This window comes from Anopheles maculipalpis, chromosome 3RL (genome assembly GCF_943734695.1).
Source record: "Anopheles maculipalpis chromosome 3RL, idAnoMacuDA_375_x, whole genome shotgun sequence".
NCBI classification, from domain to species: domain Eukaryota; kingdom Metazoa; phylum Arthropoda; class Insecta; order Diptera; family Culicidae; genus Anopheles; species Anopheles maculipalpis.
Window position 1 is genome coordinate 46,670,705 of NC_064872.1, and position 18,266 is coordinate 46,688,970.

Genomic DNA, 18,266 nt, shown 5'->3' on the forward strand with positions numbered 1-18,266 from the left:
GATTTTACAATTGATGAAAAAAGCACGCAAAATTTACGTAACCATGAGATGAAAGAAAGTTCATCGACTCAGGAACGATTGTCTGCAGTTGATTGATGGTTACCTTGCTCGCGCTACTGTCTAGGTAATAGGTTCCAAAAACCATCCCCAAGCTCTACACTACCATCGGCGCTGTGTACGTCTTTTTGGAGCACTAGAAATGAATGCCGGCTAGAGCAGAGATCAAGATCCGAAGATGATGTTCGAATTTAAACTACCTCCAATTTATTCTCCCATTTCCTTTCCCTTCCCTGGAGATTAGTCCGAGTGCTACAACAATTACCCTACACCGTCGATTGAACAAACATGAGCAAGACCAAAAGTACGTTCAAACGGAGAAGAAAAATGGTGGCTTACGCTTACCCAGATTATAATTTAGAAGATCGCGATCGTGATCGTTCGTCACGTAAAGACAAGTGATCTTATGCAATGCAAGAGGAACTATGCCACTGTGCACCTTCCACACCGGAGAAAACCTTCGGACAAGAACTACAAAAATAATTAAACGTTTAAGTTCGATTGACAACAGTTCGATTAACCCTAGAAAATACCGCATACAATCGGTAACGACTCCGATGGTAACATTTTGTTTCCAACTCTCGCTAAGCCCAGCGCTAGGTGGATCGGATGGAATCGATTTCGGCTTTAGTACACAAACGGCGAGCATGACTGGCGCAGATGAAGATCACAGGGTTGAGCGAGAGCGAAAAAAGCGAAAAGAGAAGAACACTGGGGGGAAAACACTGCGATGAAACAAAACCGGTACGCGTTAATATAGCACGATTTGTGGCCGGTTTTACGAGAGCCAGCCGATGGTTGCTGCGTTTGTAGGCAGGTAGGCTTTCTCGTATGCAAACACGCTGGTGCCATCAATTGGCGATTGTTCGCGTTTCAGGCTGGACGCATCGTGATCGCGCTCGTCTTTTGGGGGCCAGAATAAACGGTCGCTAGTGTGGTTGACAAACAAATAACCACCGCCATGAAGTACGGTTTAAATAGTTTAGTGTTTGCTGTTGCTATTGTTGGGGCGTTGCTGCTTCTGCCCAATGTGCATTGTGTGAAGCTTAAGGAAAAGTTCAAGTGGCGCGAAGTATCGTTCGCCTGGCCTTCAGAGGCTGCCAAGCAGGACGCATTGAGTTCCGGAAAATATATTGTCCACAATAATCTTCCCCTGGGCCTGGAGCGCTGGCGGGATAAACTGTTTATCACTGTTCCAAGGTAATCAGTAGTTCAGTGCATTCACTTACCAACGGTGGAGAACATAAGCTAGTGTTGATGAAAATGCAAGTTACAAGTCTCAACTGCGAACAACAATGTGAACAGTGAAGTTCCTCGTGAGTGAGAAAGGCCTCATGACCTCAGTACAATAGTACAAGAAAATAATACTATTTGGCAGTTGTATTTGCTTTTGTTCGCTTAAAATATAAACCCAACACTTCGTTACGGGATTCAGTGCAGCGCTACTGGCTCTAAGGCTCGAATTAAGTTGCATTATCTTTCGCCGTTCTTTTGCGAAACGAAAGGGGTTGTCCTTGAAAATAAGCCTAGTGACTGGTTTTCTGCAAGAAGTATTAAATGTCAACTGCTATTATACTTCCTTGTGCCAGGCAGTCCTGTGCCTTCTCGCAGCCAGACCTAACTGCTCAAGGTCATATTTACAAAAACATAGCACCCGGATTAACGCTACAAGTAGCGCATTAAAATAATTATTTTGTTTTATCTGCCATACCTAGAACTAGTTGTTATCCAAAACTTATTTTAGAAGATAGTATCTGCTCATGAAAATGCATACTTGTAGATGGAAATCTGGCGTCGCCGCATCACTGACATACGTTAACGTGTCTGATGGAATGAGTCCCGATTTGCACCCTTACCCAGGATGGGACGAAAATGAACTTCCTACAGGTAGTGTCTTTCTGTTTTGCATGTTGCGTACATTCTATTAAACTCAAGCATGGTTTTCTTTCATTTCAGAGCGCAATGGAGCATCAGATGAAGAAGGTTCAAAATATTTGAAAAATAATGCAACCATCATTTCTACATTTCGCGTCCGTGCTGACGAATGCGATCGCCTGTGGGTAATGGACACTGGACTGGCCGATATTCTTGGGGACGCTGTTCAATACGCGCCTCCTTCGCTTGTGCTCTTTGATTTGTACACGGACAAGCTTATTCGACGCCACTTTTTCAACAGCACACTGCTTAAGGAAGATTCATTCTTTGCGAATGTCGTAAGTAACTCCCACCGCAACGCCTCCGAGCAGTTTGATGATATGAACTCATTTCATTCACTGTTGTGCATGCCACACCTTCATTTGCAGATCGTTGATACCGAGCGTGGAGATTGCGACAATGCTCACGCTTACATTCCCGACCTGGGAAGCTACGCGGTGATAGTGTACTCTTTAGCAGAAGATCGATCGTGGCGCGTGAAGCATAACTTCTTCCATTTTGATCCACTCGCGGGCGATTACAACATCGGCGGAGTAAATTTCCAGTGGACGGATGGGGTGTTTGGTATGGCTGTGGGAAAACGCCTGCTTGACGGTACCAGGCCCGTGTATTTCCATGCTTTCTCTAGCACGAAGGAGTTTATGGTGTCAAACACGGTGCTGAAAAACGAATCGTACGCCCAAAGCCCCCAGGCATACTATGACTACAAATTATTGGGCGATCGTGGACCAAACTCGCAGTCTTCGGCCGAATTCTATGACTCCGAAACGGGTGTTATTTTCTACACGCAGGTTAATAAGGACGGTGTCGGCTGTTGGAATACGATAATGCCGCTAAATGCTGACACCCAAGGTCTGGTTGATTCAGACAGTGATGCGCTCGTGTTTCCGAACGATCTGAAAGTAGACAGCGAGGGAACACTGTGGGTACTCTCTGATCGATTGCCTATGTTTATTTTCACAAGTTTGGATGCCGATCAGTACAACTACCGTATTCTAGTAGGAGAAACGCGAGATATCATTAAAGGAACGCCGTGTGATAAGTGAACAGGCTACTATTTTGTTTCGTAATTTCATAAGAAAAACAAAACATGTAAAAGCTAAAAAAACAAGCAAACCTTTCTTTTTTCACTACAAACGATGCTTTTCACAAATAAACATTCCGACACCAATTTCCGTTTTAAGATACCTATATAAAAACATTAACAACAACTAATAATTATGTCAGCTCTAAATTTATTTCAGTCCACTACCAATGCGATGCCTGGGTTCGTTTTTTTTTCTTTTTTGTTTCGATGATCACCCGCTGTGAGCTATGCCTCTGCATTATATCACCAAAAAAGGGGTGCACCGGTTCCGTGCATATGTTGTGTATGTATGAGAAAAAAGGGAGAATGCTCTTTATGACGTCATAATCTGTGTGTGGCAAAGATGTAGAAATATTTACAATTGATTATGACGGTCCAATGCCGTATTGTCAGATGTAGAAATATTTCCACAAACAAATATGAAATTAAGCAGCAACAGAACTTTCATCGTTGAAAGGTTTCGAAATGAAAATGAAAGTTTTCTGGTTTCGTCTAGTCGTTCATCGATTATAAAATTCGATCATCGATCAAAAAATGGTGCCAGGAAGTATGCACGAAACACTCGATAGATGGCGCACCGTCGGAGCACGTTCACTCAACAAGCGGAAAATTCCTTGGGATATTTCATATTTGAGCGATTGTAGCGACCTCTAGTTTGTATTTCTGTGATTATTTCCCTTTTACATAATTTTGTTCTGCTTTCTCCTATCATAGGAAAATAACGAATTGAAAACGTTGATTTTTCCAATGTTTTCTTTAATACCTACCATTTGCGTGTGATTACTACTCCTTGAATATTCTTGTCGATTTTATTATCGGTTTGTTCTTTCACTGTACACTTTTGTTAGATTGTTATTCTTGTTATTTATGGTATTGTCAAAATCGGAAAGGTAATTATTTATATAACACATTACGTGTTCCGAAACTTTCCTATTTCACGTTGTAATCAACATTCCGAATTATCAAGTGAGTGACTTGCGGTTAGAAAGTTCTTTTATCTAGATTGTCTCTTCGATTGACAGTTATTGTAATCAAAATTGTCCTTTATTACCTTATTTTCCCTTTATTTTTGTATCAGTTTTGAGCAAAATTAACATGGATGTTTATACTTTAACCATCTGTGTGTGATTCTTCGTGCATATTATTTGTTTCAATGCATTGTACGCCACAAATTTCAAAGCGACGATACAAATGTTTTCACGGGCATCCAACGGAACTAATCTGATCGACGAGCTTTATTTTAGATGTGCCTTCCCCATTTGTAATTTAACCAGTATGAATTCTATCAACTAGAACAATATATTCAATATATATTTAAGCATAATCGCCTACACCACCGGTCACAAAGCAAACAAAAAAGGTAATAAAAACAGCGTTAGATACTCGGTTGTAGGCGCCAAAGGTGTTGGATGTGCCACACAATTATGCAGGGTATAAGTAAAATTGTACACATATTTTTAAAGCACGTGTTTTATGACTCTTTACAGCTTACTTGAACATCAGTTCCAGCATTTTCTTTTATTTTTTGCTTCACCTTCAAAAACAAGTTTTTGTTAGTTTTGTCAAGAACTGTACCATCACCACTTCTTCATCATCTTGCCTTAGCGATTTAACAGGTGTCCATCGACCGGGCCATCGACTTCTTGATACCACGTAGTTGGGAAGTCAGTTCTGAAAATGGTCCTGCCCTGTGAAGACCGGCGCCACAGTCGCTTCTACCACCAGGTCGCTCTCCATCATCGCGTCATAACTCTATTATTTTCAAAATTTGCATTTTCCACTGATTCATATAATCTGCTTTAAATCCACCTGATACAGCAAAAAACAAATCTAAAAGCAGGAATTTATTTTAGATTTTTTTTTATAATTGACAAAATTTTATCTATTAGACATGTACGATCAATAACTAATCAATTAAGTTGTGTTTTCAGTGTTTGTAGCAATACTGCACTGATACGGCTATGGTCCGATACCTCCTGAAGGTTAATATAAGATCTCCATAACCTACCCCGACTCAATACGTCCACGGCGTACAGAATGGTAACATATCTCTCCAAATATCTGAGCTTGGGTATACGGGGGCTGGTTGTCCCTTCTGTCCTGGCGTCCGAAGGGACATTAAGCAAGGATGCGTAGGCCCTCCAACGTGGCAGGGGGTTGGGAGAGAGGCCTTGCAAGCCACCTCTAGAAAACAACTACTGCAACGAAAGGGCAACAGACCCCCGCAACGAAAAAGGACTTACGATTGGAGACTCGGAACCTGGAATTGTAGATCCCTTACATCTGATGGAATCACCCGAATTCTATTAAATGAGGTTTAGGCCCGCGGCTTCGGGATAGTAGCACTTCAGGAGGTGCGCTGGAAGGGTACAATACTACGCCAGTACCGCAGCAACTGCACAATCTACCAAAGTGATGGAGAAACGAGTGAGCTCGGTACGGAGTTCATGGTGCTAGGTGCGATGCAACAACGGTTGATTGGATGGTGGCCAGTCAACGAACGAATGCCTACATGGCAAGTTCTTCACTCTGAGCATCATAAATGTGCACAGTCCGCGCCTTGCAAGCACCGATGACGAGAAGGAGCTCTTCTTTGTGCAGCTGGATAGGGAGAATGACCACTGCCCACAACAGGATGTGAAGATCGTCATCGGAGACCTTAATGCTCAGGTCGGACGGGAGGAGGCATATAAACCAACAATTGAAAGCTTCAGCGTTCACCAGCCGACAAACGACAACGGCCTCAGGCTTATCAATTTTGCCTCTTCCATGTGCTTGGAAGAGCATTCGCAGCACCTTTTTCCAGCACGCACCTCGGTTCAGCTACACCTGGAGATCACCACTAAAAACCTATTCGCAAATTGACCACGTTCTAATAGATGGAAGGCACTTCTCGGATATTATCGACGTGAAAACGTATAGAGGCGCAAAGTCGACTCGGTCCATTTCCTGGTAATGGTAGAGCTGCGCCAGAAACTCTCCGTGGTCAACAATCTGGGCTCAATCTGGGTCGGCTGAGGGAAGCTGATGTGGCAGAGGGGTATACGGCAGCGCTCGGGGAAGCACACTAGGACAACAACACAGCAATGCCCCTCGGAGACCACTAGCGTATAATGGAACGAGTCATCAGCACCGCAGCCAAACTGAAAATTGGCCACTTACCACGCAGACAGCAAAAGAAATGGTTCGACGAAGAGTGCATTCGTGTTTTATCCGAGAAGAATGCAGCACGCGCCCTCATGCTTCAGCATGAAACCCGTCAGAACGTGGAAAATTACAAAAGACTGTAGAGACAGCAAACCCTGCTCTTCCAGGACAAGAAGCGCCGTTTCGAAAAGTCAATGAAAAGTTGCTAGAGCTGCTCTCTCAGTAGGGGGAAGCCTGCTCGTTTTACAGGAGATTTAAAGAGGCACGGAGTGGATTTGCTCCCAAAAACCGCGATGTGCCGGGATGCAGACGGAAATCTCCTGACAGACGAACGGAAGGCGATCGAATGGTGGAGGTGCTACTTCGAAGGACACCTGAACGGAGCAGAGAGATAGGAGAGATTGGTGCAAGTAGCAGAACAAACCAACAGCAACAGCAACAACATCAGTGACAGCAATAGTGCAAAAGACGAAGTGCCATCTCTGGATGAGATTGCCAGCGCCATCAAGCAGCTTAAAAGCAACAAGGTTGCTGGTAGCGATGGACTGGCGGCCGAGCTCATCAAGATGGGGCCGGAGAGGCTTACCGTTGAAATGCACAAGTTGATCACGAGAATCTGGGAACCGGAAAAATTACCGGAGGAGTGGAAGTTAGGCGTCTTTCACCCAGTCAGTCCCAGTCAAGGGCGACAGACGGGAATGCTCGAACTATCGTGCCATTTTAGTTCTTAATGCCGCCTTTAAGACCCTGTCCCAGGTTTTGTTCTGCAGACTTGCCCCCCGTGCTACAGATTTCGTCGGCAGCTACCAAGTGGGGTTTGTTGGAGACAAATCCACCACTGACCAAATCTTCACTCTTCATCCTCCGGAAGTGCCGAGAACGCCAAATTCCTACGCACCACCTGTTTATCGACTTCAAGGCGGCCTACGATACCATAGATCGAAATGAGCTATGGTACAAAATGCAGCGGCACCACTTTCCTGGAAAGTTGATCCGGCTGTTAAAGGCCACCATGAATGAGGTGCAGTGCAAAGTGAGAATATCGAACATGTTGTCTGTTGTTGTGACTGTTGTATGTTGTAACTGACTCAAGGTCTATCTTCGGTCTATTGTTCAATATAGCGAAGCGCGGGGCTAGACAACGACATCCGTGGCACGAGTCTCTATTGGTCTCTTCAATTTCTTGACTTCTCGGATCACATTGATATCTTTGGCAAGACGGCAGTGAAGCTGGGTGTTAGTCGACGGCGAAAACCTCTCCGAAAGAGGTGGTAGAGGAGTTCTGCTATCTTGGACTGTCGTATCTTCGGATAACGATGTCAGCAACGAAACGTCGGAGACGCATTGTGCAGGAGAATCGTGCTTCTGCTGAGATCCAGAAGACTTCGAGACCGCACAAAACGTACGCATACTGATTCGCCCGGTGGTCCTATACGGCCACGAGTCTTGGACCATCCGAGCGGAGGATGCAGAAGCTCTTGGCGTGTTTGAGCGTCGCATCCTCCGTACCATCTTTGGCGGTTTGTTCGAGCATGGAGTGTGGAGGAGCAGGATGAACCACGATCTTGCTGAGCTATACGGAGAACCGGACTTCCTGACGGTGGAGAAGACCGGCAGGATACGTTGGCTGGGGTATGTTATGAGAATGCCGGACTCATGCCCCGCCAAGAAGGTATTCGTCAGTGACCCCCAGTTCGGCACGAGGCGTCCGAGAGCACAGCGAGTTCGTTGGCTGGTGAAGGGAGACCTGTCGAAGATCGGGTGCCTACATGGATGGGAAGCTGCAGCCAGGGATCGAGTTTCCTGAAGAGATCTATTGTTGACCGGGCCATGTCACGACGTCGTGGTCTTTAAAGGAGCAGGCCAACATGATGAAAAATCAATAGAATAGGGTCGTTCGATAACACTTACAGCGCAACTGAGGGTCAACTATAAATCGATAGTTACACACAGCTTAAGTGTTGGAAGCGTTAAGTGAAAAGTCAACAACCAACTTCACTTTACAGAAAGGCGAAAGAAAGTAGAAACTCACAGTTTGGAGCAATCAACTGGTTAAAAAGCTCATTATTTCATGTCCTTTTTCCTTTAAACTCCTACACACACAACGCACATGCTAAACTCAAATTGTACACCTTATATTGTCAAATATAATGTATAACTCTGCCTCATACTTTAGCATGCTAGCTGAACATTTCGTTCATTTCACTTTTCTTTACTGTTCTTGTTTGCCATTTTGTTTCATCGCAGTTCATCACTATTTCATTCATTTACGGCAGTGCAATAAAACGTCCCAGCACCTCAATTTGGTTGTGTTTATGGGATGAAAGGTTATAAAGCAAGCAAATCAGTAGTGCTTCAAGCTGATCGATGTACATTGAACTATTGGGCTTCAACAACGCCAAACAAGAAAGGAATAACGCAAGGTCAACATTCAACATTTTTTTCACTTTATAACATCTATTTCATTTACAATCGAATGCAATGCAATACCAATTAGTTTTCGAACCTCGTTTGGCTCTGTTCGATTTAGCAGATCATGCCTTTTTGTCGCCAAATATTATCCTTTTTTTGTTTTTTGTTTTTATGTTCATTACCTGCGTGATAACATGGGAGTTTTCATGTCAATTCTTATTAAATGGTTTACAGTAAGTGGAACAGAAAAAAAATCATTTCCTTTGATTTAATTCTTCGTCTTCCTCGGAAAAGGTAAAGAATGGCTAGTTAAACAATAACCAAATTTGCAGCTAACAATCGCAGCATCCGGAACGTTGATACGACACCGTATACCAAAGCAAAGAATTTAAGAATATTTATTTCAATTACGTGAGGTTTCGGTATAAAAGCGTGATGAGCGGTAACCGGGATCTCTTTAGTTCAAAACAATGCTATTAATAATGCACGGAACGATTCACACGTTTGACACATTCGTACCTTGCCCTTCCCGTGCTGAAGTGAAAGACTTTCTTCCATCGGCCGATGCTGCTGCTGCTGCTGCCAGTAATCAAATTTAGGAAACCTGTACCAATGCCCACTCCCCCGTTCTGAAGGTGTTTACATGCAAAATAAGAAGAAAAAAAAGACAGCCATTGCTAGTGTGTTCTAGGGTAGAATACGCTCAATGGCGGTGTTTCATCTTGCCGTAAAACAGCAGCACGCTAGCAACAGCTAGGTATTGTTTGAGGTGTTCCATGTTTGTCTCGGAGCTAGCCAGTGCGCATGCGTACCAAAAAATAAAAGAATCTTGTATGTACTAGCGACCAAACATGGGGTTTTCTTTCAACCGATGGCGGGAGAATGCAAAAAGGCTACTAAACTTGGAATTCTCATGAACCGAATGCCATCGCCAGAGCATCGTTTTACGCACCAAACAAAACTTTTCGTCATAATCTTCGGAGACGCGTGGCCTAAAATTATTCTACCCCCACGCTACAACCACCACGACCAACGATAAGGTATGCGTCGTTTTGGTTTTGTTTGCCTTTGTGCGTTTGTTTTTCGTTTTTTCGGTTTTTTCACTACCCTGTACTACGCTGCTTCGACAACATAAACACCATTTAGGATGTCGTTCATATGCTGCGGGAGTGAAACATCATTAAGTCTGGTTTGGTAGCTACAATTTTTCTGCGTCTGATCGATATTAATTTTGCGTTTTATCGCCCATATTTTAGGATGTTGGTTGGGGCTGCTTGCGCTTTTCATATTTTATGACTTTTTTTTTCTTTTTTTTTTTTCGGGAGCCTAACCGCGGTGAAGAGTGTTATTTTTATTCTCAATGATTTCGTTTTCGTTCTAAAGTTGTAAGCATTTTCAGCTTCCCGCAATATAGCTGTCATAGCTCATAAGCGCAGAACGATTTATTAGTAGATCATTTTCCTTCGTTCGTTCATTCGTTAGAATCATGGGCAGAGAAGTAAAGAGTAGAGCGCGTATATAACCTAACGTAAGAACGTCAACGTCGGTTAACAACGATTGAAAATGGCTTTCTCGGCAGTGGGCGGTACTGCGAAGATAATGCTGCCTATGGTCCTATAGAAAACTGTAGAATTATTTTCAAACGGCCCTATCATAATTGAGATGAAGTATAATTGCGTACATCATCGGATAATCGTCGGAGTCATTGGTATCATTCGATGGTTCACATCTCTTCGATAACGAACGGTCAACGAAAAGTCCTTACTACTGGTGCTGTTGCCTCTGCTGATTGTTTTTGTATGTTTACACACCACTGTTGGTGTTTATTGTGCTTTTCTCCATGGAGTCTTGCTGTGACACCGCAAGGGACCACTGCAAATGGTGCGTAGTTTGGTCGCTCCGTTTTGTCTCAAAAGAGTCTGCGAAACGAATTGCAGTACTGCCGGTTTCCTGCCGTTTCCTGGTCGCCGTCACAGAAGGATGGTTGACATGCATTGCTGAAACTTTCGGTAGCCATATAACTTAATTTTCATGCGGGTTCTAGGGACTAAGCACCTACTGAGCATAACGAAATCTTATTAACACCATGAACACCGAACAAGCAACCGAACGTCCCGGGAGGCGAACAAAGAGAGGGGCACCAAAGTCGGTTTTGCTTTACAGGCTATCGTTTCGAAACGATAGCGGTTGTGGAGGCGGTTATTGGAACTAATTAAGCTGTATAAACATAAAAATATCATCCCAATCTTTTCCGACAAGGTCGTTGCCGATTGAAATTTAACTACACTTCTGGTTTTTACCGTTGGCGTTTTGTGCCCTTGCCGTGTTCGATATCGTTTATACAACGCACAATGAATTGCAGCAATTTCGGCTCGGTATTTGGCAAAATGGTTACCCAAAATTTTACTGTTCCCATACCTTCTGAAACGCCTGCGAGCTGTACAGTGTCGATGGTTGGCAGAGAGATTGTTATTGTTTTACATACCCTACCATCAAAACATACACAGATTAAGCCTTTGCCCGGCCGTTGGAAAGCGGAGCGGAGAGCCTTCAATAATTTCTTCGTTCCCTGAACAAACCAAATGCTATCCAAGTTTTCTTTGCGAGAATAGATTAACCATTTTAACTCGTCACTTCTGCCAGTTTAAGGACCACACTACGAAACGGTATTTGATTGAAGGTAGTATGATCATCCTCTCGAGCACATTAGCAACTGCAATAGCATCGTCACCGCTTCAGTATTGTTTTTCCTAGCCAAATAATATATAAATTTGTTTTTCCCACCGGTAACATTGTACAAATATTACTAACACTTAAAGTAACATCATACATCAATATGATCTTACTGTTTCGCACACTCAAATGGTGTTTAATTCATCAAACAGCTAGTTTGCCAATTTGCGCGATATTCGCGCTCTATACTGTTGCGACTCATTGCAATAACCCATCATAAAACAAAAGGTTTCTAACCTTTAAGAGAATATCTATACCCGTAACTTGTATGGGTTGCAGTTGGGGGCAAAGAGGCAAATTCTCTAATGACGCTTTTAAATTGTTTCCCTTACAGTGCTCGGTTGCATTGCACGGCCTACTCGATACCCAAGCAGCATCATCCGATTTGACCTGCTAGTGAAGGAAGGATGGTGGGCCGAGACCAATAAAATTACATATTTGTTTTAGCTATTGTTGGCCGATAATCGAAAGCATCCAATTCCCAAACTAATGGGCGTTGTTGGATACTCCCTGTATTTGTTTTTCTCATTCTCGACCCTATGGTGATATCGGCACTACCTACTTCGTTGTACGGTTTCTAGCAGGCCCTAGCAGGCGTGGGGTAAGCTTTGAAGCGTTACTATATGTATTACCTCGGTTGGTAATTATGCACGAGCTTTAAGCTTTGTTTGTTTAGCGAATCGGTACCTACCGTACCTGGGAGCGGCATAGAATGAAACAATACTGTTACTAGTTCTGCACCATGTAACCGTTTTATATCAATTTCCTTTTCGTAATAATGTTCGATTATACAGCGCATAAACGCCATCATCAACCATGCTCGAAAACTTACCCAAAATCATAAATTTTGCCAATATTTTGCCAGCGAGCGAACACACAGCGAGCGCTCCCCGCCACTACCTTCGCCACGCACATAGGACACTGCTGCAGGACGATTATACAACACGATGATTTTGCCGAAAACACGGGCAACGCGGCCATCCGTGGGTTGCGGAAAATCTCCGGTCCGCGCATCGTATAATGCTTATGTACCTATGTTCGTTATCTGTATTTAACTTCTCAACAGCTCCCATTCTCCACCAACACGGAGCCAACTCGGCAACGCTGCGGGATGCGGTAGCGGTACGATGTGTTTATGTACTGCCGCCACCTACATACATAGGGGCTGGCTATGTCTTCGTTATTAATTTTGCAAACGTATCAAATTATTCGAGCATTCAAACGATTATATCCTATAAAAGCGAGCGCTCTGGACAGTGCTGATAAAGGTGGTTTTGTTATAGGGCATGTGGCGGAGCCCGGTACATAGTACATGGTATCATACAGTAATAATCGCAAAAGGATCATAATCCTTGCGGAAAACAATCTTATATTACATCATATTCGTTGTGTTTTCTCTACCGGCGAGGGGGGGCGCTGATTCTCCTGGACGCGATAATCGATTCTTCAACTGGTTCAAACATTTTTCATTCAGTTTTAGAGAATTATCACAACATTAAATTGCTTGTTGTATGTTCGATCAAGCACTTTTCATGCGATTCCCGTAAGTAATGTTTGAAGCGTACTTTTTCAATTTTTCTTTGTTTCGTTCATTCGCTAACGAGTCACCGTCGTTGGCTCCGCCTACTTATTGTCGGCTGCACGCTTGAGCACCGTGCGATGGAAAGGGACAACTGATGCAGCTTCGTTCGTTAGGTTCTACCGGTACATATAAACACATATAAAGTGAGTTGCTTTTTTCTACACAGCATCAGTTTAGCAAAGATTGTCGGCCGTTGCGTGTTGAGTTGAGGTGGACGAAATTATCACACTTTTACGGGTGCAACGATCGAGCAGGTGGCTAGCTTGTGAGCCGTGATGTGTTGAGCTTTATGAACCATTGAACGGTGTAATACAAAACAATTCGCCATTCGATAAATGTGACAGTGTTGTGTGAGACAGTGACTGCGAATTTCGAACGGCGAACAGCTTTAACAGTCAAGTGTAACAGTGCCAAACGGATATTTAGTGCAAAATGCAAGGCTTTCGCAACTACGGCATGGATGCGCTGCAGCATCGCGAATCAAGCGTAGGATTAGCTGTCGATCTAATGGCACATCAGTACAGCGCAAAGGCGTCTCCTCCATTATCTCCACTAAGCGGTAAGAATCAAGCCCAACCACTTCCGGTCACACAGTCATTAGCTTTACAAACTAGCCGAAATGAATTGCCCAGAAGATCAAAGTGGTAGCTAAGTGGATGTTGCTAAACAGCAAGCTATTAAGCTGCGGAAGTACTTTGGAGCATGTGTAAAAACACAAAAAGTCTATATACATCATTCCAAAGAGCCTCCGTTGCAGCCTGGCAACAAGAGCGGAACCACTTGAACCTTGATGAGTAAAGTCACACGGATGCAACTGCCTTCGAGCTCATCTGCTTTCTGTTCGTCTAGTGTTTCCGGCTGGCTGTGTGTGCGTTCGCTTTGTGTGCTAAAAATGCTAAACTCGCCCTGTTTTGCTTCCTCTCAGATTGCCACAGTCCACCCTCTTCCGAGCATGGAGGCAACAGCCAGCAACCGCCCCTGGATCCATCTGTCCGGCGGTACCGGACCGCTTTTACTCGAGATCAGCTGGCCCGACTCGAAAAGGAGTTTTACAAGGAAAACTACGTCTCGCGACCGCGTCGCTGTGAACTGGCCGCACAGCTTAATCTGCCCGAGTCCACCATCAAGGTTAGTATCTTTTTCCCAGGCTAGGACGAATGCGGGTCGCGATACATTAGTTGTATCGAGCAATTATCGTATATAACGATTATAAAATTAATATAATTATCACCTGCCTTTGTGGTGATGCCGCCCGTTCGCGCCATTGTCGGCCCATAGGACCAGCAAAAGTCAATAAAATCGCACGATCCTTTCATCGGTGGCTTTGCTGATGATCACCAACATTATGATTATGACGGATACATCCACCAGCGGGGGATCTCAGTGAAATCAGAAACGAAAATATAGTTGTTTGGATTGGAACGATCGGTAGCACATTCTTTCACATCTTTCCATCTCTCCTTCTTCCATTTGGCGTGGGGGCAATTTTACTGCCTGACTTTTATTGTAGTGTCGGTGACTACTGAAAATAAATAATTGAGCCCATTGTTACTACCGCGTGCTTTCGAGAGGGTTAGATAAAGGTGATAAAGGAGAAGCTTTACAACCCATAAGGTGCTAATTGTGTCTGCGGTACAAACTTTCTGCTTAAATTCCATTTCGAGTTCAACCGTGCCTTAAATGCTGATGATTCACGATTTGCGCTGTTTTGCGCCTTTATTGAACCGTGTAACTCAACCACTGTAGCCAAAGCTAATGGATCGTTTCTCTGTTTGTTTCTTATGTTCCCAGGTGTGGTTCCAAAATCGCCGCATGAAGGACAAGCGGCAACGGATAGCGGTTGCATGGCCGTATGCTGCCGTATACTCGGATCCGGCATTTGCCGCCTCGATCCTGCAGGCTGCAGCCAACTCAGTCGGCATGCCGTACGGCTATCCGCCGGCACCGATGCTTACCCAGATGCCCGTCATTCCACCGCCGGTAGTGCCGGGTGCGAACAGTATGCCAGCAAGTGCCCATGCCTTTACCGCTTACGGCTACCCACGCTACACACCGTATCCGCTCCCGCAGCGCACAACCGCTACCACTCTGCCCGGAGGCCCCGGCACCGGACCGACGGCTCCCGGAGTGTATCAAGCGGCGAACTCCATGCTGGTCACCGGCACAATGCCACCATCGCCCTATGCACCACTCAGCATTCCGAAGGCTCAAACACCTCCACAGGACACCACGGTCGGCAGTGCACAGCACCATCTTCACCACCAACAAGGCCGAAGCCCTGTTGCATCGCCACATTCGGCACTGTCGCTAAGTCCCGTATCCGTTTCAAAGTTTGACACTTCCGCCTCGACCTCGAACTCGAGCAACGCCAGTGTCAGCCCGGTAAAGTCACTTAACGGTTCGACGAAAGGACTTTTGCTAGCTGCCGCCGCCGCTGCAGTCGTCAACCAGTCGGTAAGCCCGCAGACAACCTTGATTCATGTGACGCCGGAAAAACCGAAACTGTTCAAGCCTTACAAGTCCGAAGTGTAATCAAATCGGGGAAGCGATCGAACCGCTTCAACTTGTTGATGTGATGTGTAGCCCATGGATTTCGCGTTTGTATCAAACGCACGGCAGATGTGCATAGAATGACATATTATGTACACTGTATAATGAAGCATTTAGTTGGGGGCCTACGGTAGGGATGTGAAACTGTTCTGTTGTTTTAATAATTTATTTACCACTTATTGTAAGAATACATGACAAAAGGACGTAAATTAAACGCGTTGTAGATACTGTAAAGTTTAGCCTAATACCACTGTTTTAGGAAATTTTTTGAACATGTCTGGTCGATCGATGTCGACATTACGGCGGAGAGCCGTCGTACTAAATCATAAAAAATCGGTCGGTCGATCTGCTACGCATTAGTAAAAACAACAATAAATACGAAAAATGTAAAACCTTTTTATAATGAAAATTTTGTAAAGTGTTGTCGCTTTTATTCTTCTATTGATTGATTTATTTCTTACTCTGGTCAGGGTTCAGCGACCTATTACGTCCAGTCGTAAGTAAGCGTGAGTATTATTTTTATTCTAATATCAATGTAATTAATGAGCACATTAAGTAATTGGTTTGTTTAATTTGATACTTATGTTTCGCTGTACGTATATGTTTTCTTAATTATTTTTATTTTTATTTGTTTATTTCTTACCATTGCAGTATTGCCTTTTTGGGGTGCTTGACTATTTTTGCCGGTAGTTGAGTTGAGCTGGAAAAAGAGAAAATAGTTCAAAAATGTATAATTTTGTTTCTGCCGGATTTTTTTTACGTTCAACCCTTACACAGGCTTGAGAATGGCCCAACTATCTTCCGGATATTTGTACTTCAATGATAATTGACGATACGGTGATTACGATGGTTTAATCCCAATCGTCAACAATTTAATTGATCATGAGCTGCTTCTTGTTCGCGCCGGTCACCGAATAGCTTTCTTCTTCTTCTTCTTTTTGCCTTAACGACCTTCTAAGATGACGCCGGCCATCTAATTGCTTACTAACTAGATTTGCTGATAACCAAGTAGTTCGATAGTCAGCTCTCACACGGGGGGGGGGGGGGGGGGGGGCACTGCCGTCCGGGAAGCCCTGTTTTGAACCGCCATTATCTCCTTTTATAGAGATCCATCCCGAGAAAGTCAATAAAGTATCAATAAAGAAGAACAAACTTGTATTAGCTATTAGGTATTAGGTGCCCAAATAAATAACGGCCGTTTTTTTCATAAGTTTATTTTTACTTGTAGCATTTTTATTTATAGAAATTGGGTCAATCAAAGTATTGGCCATTATTATTTATTACCCGGCAAAGGCCACCTTTCGGGTAAATCGCGGATTCTTTTTCGGAAATTTTTTTTCGAAAACGTTTTTCGACGCAATCCAGTTATCCAACCAATTCTGGATCTGTTCGTAGGAAGAGAACTGCCGGCCAGCCAATCCATGTGCCATGGACCGGAACAAATGGAAATCCGATGGTGCCAGATCCGGTGAATACGGCAAGTGTGGTAAAACATCCCATTTGTGGGTATTCAGGGAGTTTTTCACAGGTTGTGTAACATGTGACCGAGCATTGTCATGCAGCAGAATAACTGTGTCGTGGCGTTATGAGTATTCTGGTCTTATGTCACGCAGTGCCCGGCTTAAACTCATCGATTGTTTCCGGTAGCGTTCACCAGTGATTGTTTCTCCCTGGAGCTGGGATGATGTTGGGGTATGACCGGAGGATCCCCATGATATTTCGCGCTTAGGATTGCTGAACAAAATCCATTTTTCGTCTCCCGTCACGATTCTGTGCAGGAACCTCTTTCTGTTGTGCCGCTGGACCAGCAATTCACACATGAAGAGACTGCGTTCAATGTCCCGCGGCTTCAACTCGTCTGATATCCATTTCCATCCATTTATCCACTCATCAGAGTCCAGCCGTGATGACCCTGACGAGTTACACCAAGCACGGCTCTTCTTGCGTTTGGCAGTAATTTTCCTCCAGTAAAGCCGTCGATTCTTCGCCGGCGAACCTTTTGGGCCTTCCTTCACGTTGAGCATCCTCCACCGCGAAATCACCGCTTCAAAAGCGTCGAAACCAATCCCGACACCTTGTTTCGCTTAGAGCAGCACCGCCGTAAACACTCGAAAGCTCTCGATGCGCTTCGGCTGCCGTTTTCTTCGCTCGAAACAAAACCAGCAACACCTCCCGCATATGGCGCTTATCCGGCTCTAAATTCGACATTTTCAAGAACTAGGAACTTTTACTCGCACGAAATAATCACTAATCTGTTTACGCAGTTTGATTTTGTCATTCCCGAGCTTGATTTATGACGTTTGTTAAAGTCTAAATCGCGCCACAGTCCACAGTGGTCCCATCGATATCAGAACGGCCGTTATTTATTTGCGGACTTAATAAATGAATGAAAGTTATTAGAATCGGTCAATCGAGAGGTGAATGTGGTTTCATTTGATGCGCTGTGCTGGAAAGTACTCTACTCTAAGTAAATTTTTTTTAGAATCAAACCAAAACACCTAGCGAACCGCACTTTGACCTCCGACAGTATACTTTATTGGTATATGTTCAAAATTTCCTAATTCTTGTTTCACCCAATTTTCTCATAGCAGACTACATCCAAAATTATTCCATATTAGACTCCATATTGGACTAAAACGACTGGGACATATACATTAATAATGTGGTTTATTGACCGACGGACTACTCGATAGCGTAAAAGTATGTACAAATAAAGTAATAGATCTGACAACGACGCACGTAGGACATTTATATTTTTCACAA

At 44.0% G+C, this 18,266-nt stretch overlaps 2 protein-coding genes across 2 annotated transcripts; both read left to right on the plus strand.

Annotated features, from left to right (window-relative positions):
• The first annotated feature begins 1,018 nt into the window (after window positions 1–1,018).
• Window positions 1,019–3,038, plus strand: LOC126564736 (protein yellow). The gene is made up of 4 exons (XM_050221833.1): window positions 1,019–1,257; window positions 1,838–1,944; window positions 2,014–2,270; window positions 2,361–3,038. Exons 1-4 carry the CDS (start codon window positions 1,019–1,021, stop codon window positions 3,036–3,038), a joined length of 1,281 nt encoding a protein of 426 aa, XP_050077790.1.
• Window positions 3,039–13,383: 10,345 nt separating this feature from the next.
• Window positions 13,384–15,490, plus strand: LOC126564932 (segmentation protein even-skipped). Its single transcript, XM_050222059.1, has 3 exons — window positions 13,384–13,512; window positions 13,879–14,081; window positions 14,745–15,490. The coding sequence occupies exons 1-3, from the start codon at window positions 13,386–13,388 to the stop codon at window positions 15,483–15,485; spliced, it is 1,071 nt and encodes a 356-aa protein (XP_050078016.1). The 5' UTR covers window positions 13,384–13,385; the 3' UTR covers window positions 15,486–15,490.
• Window positions 15,491–18,266: the final 2,776 nt, after the last annotated feature.

What these genes read in the sequence shown, in the direction of transcription:
- LOC126564736 (XM_050221833.1), top strand. Translation starts at nt 1,019, where the DNA reads ATGAAGTACGGTTTAAATAGTTTAGTGTTTGCTGTTGCTATTGTTGGG. An exon ending in CTGTTTATCACTGTTCCAAG is followed by an intron (nt 1,258 to 1,837) that starts GTAATCAGTAGT and finishes GCATACTTGTAG; the next exon opens with ATGGAAATCTGGCGTCGCCG. An exon ending in CGAAAATGAACTTCCTACAG is followed by an intron (nt 1,945 to 2,013) that starts GTAGTGTCTTTC and finishes CTTTCATTTCAG; the next exon opens with AGCGCAATGGAGCATCAGAT.
- LOC126564932 (XM_050222059.1), top strand. Translation starts at nt 13,386, where the DNA reads ATGCAAGGCTTTCGCAACTACGGCATGGATGCGCTGCAGCATCGCGAA. An exon ending in TCCATTATCTCCACTAAGCG is followed by an intron (nt 13,513 to 13,878) that starts GTAAGAATCAAG and finishes GCTTCCTCTCAG; the next exon opens with ATTGCCACAGTCCACCCTCT. An exon ending in TGCCCGAGTCCACCATCAAG is followed by an intron (nt 14,082 to 14,744) that starts GTTAGTATCTTT and finishes TTATGTTCCCAG; the next exon opens with GTGTGGTTCCAAAATCGCCG.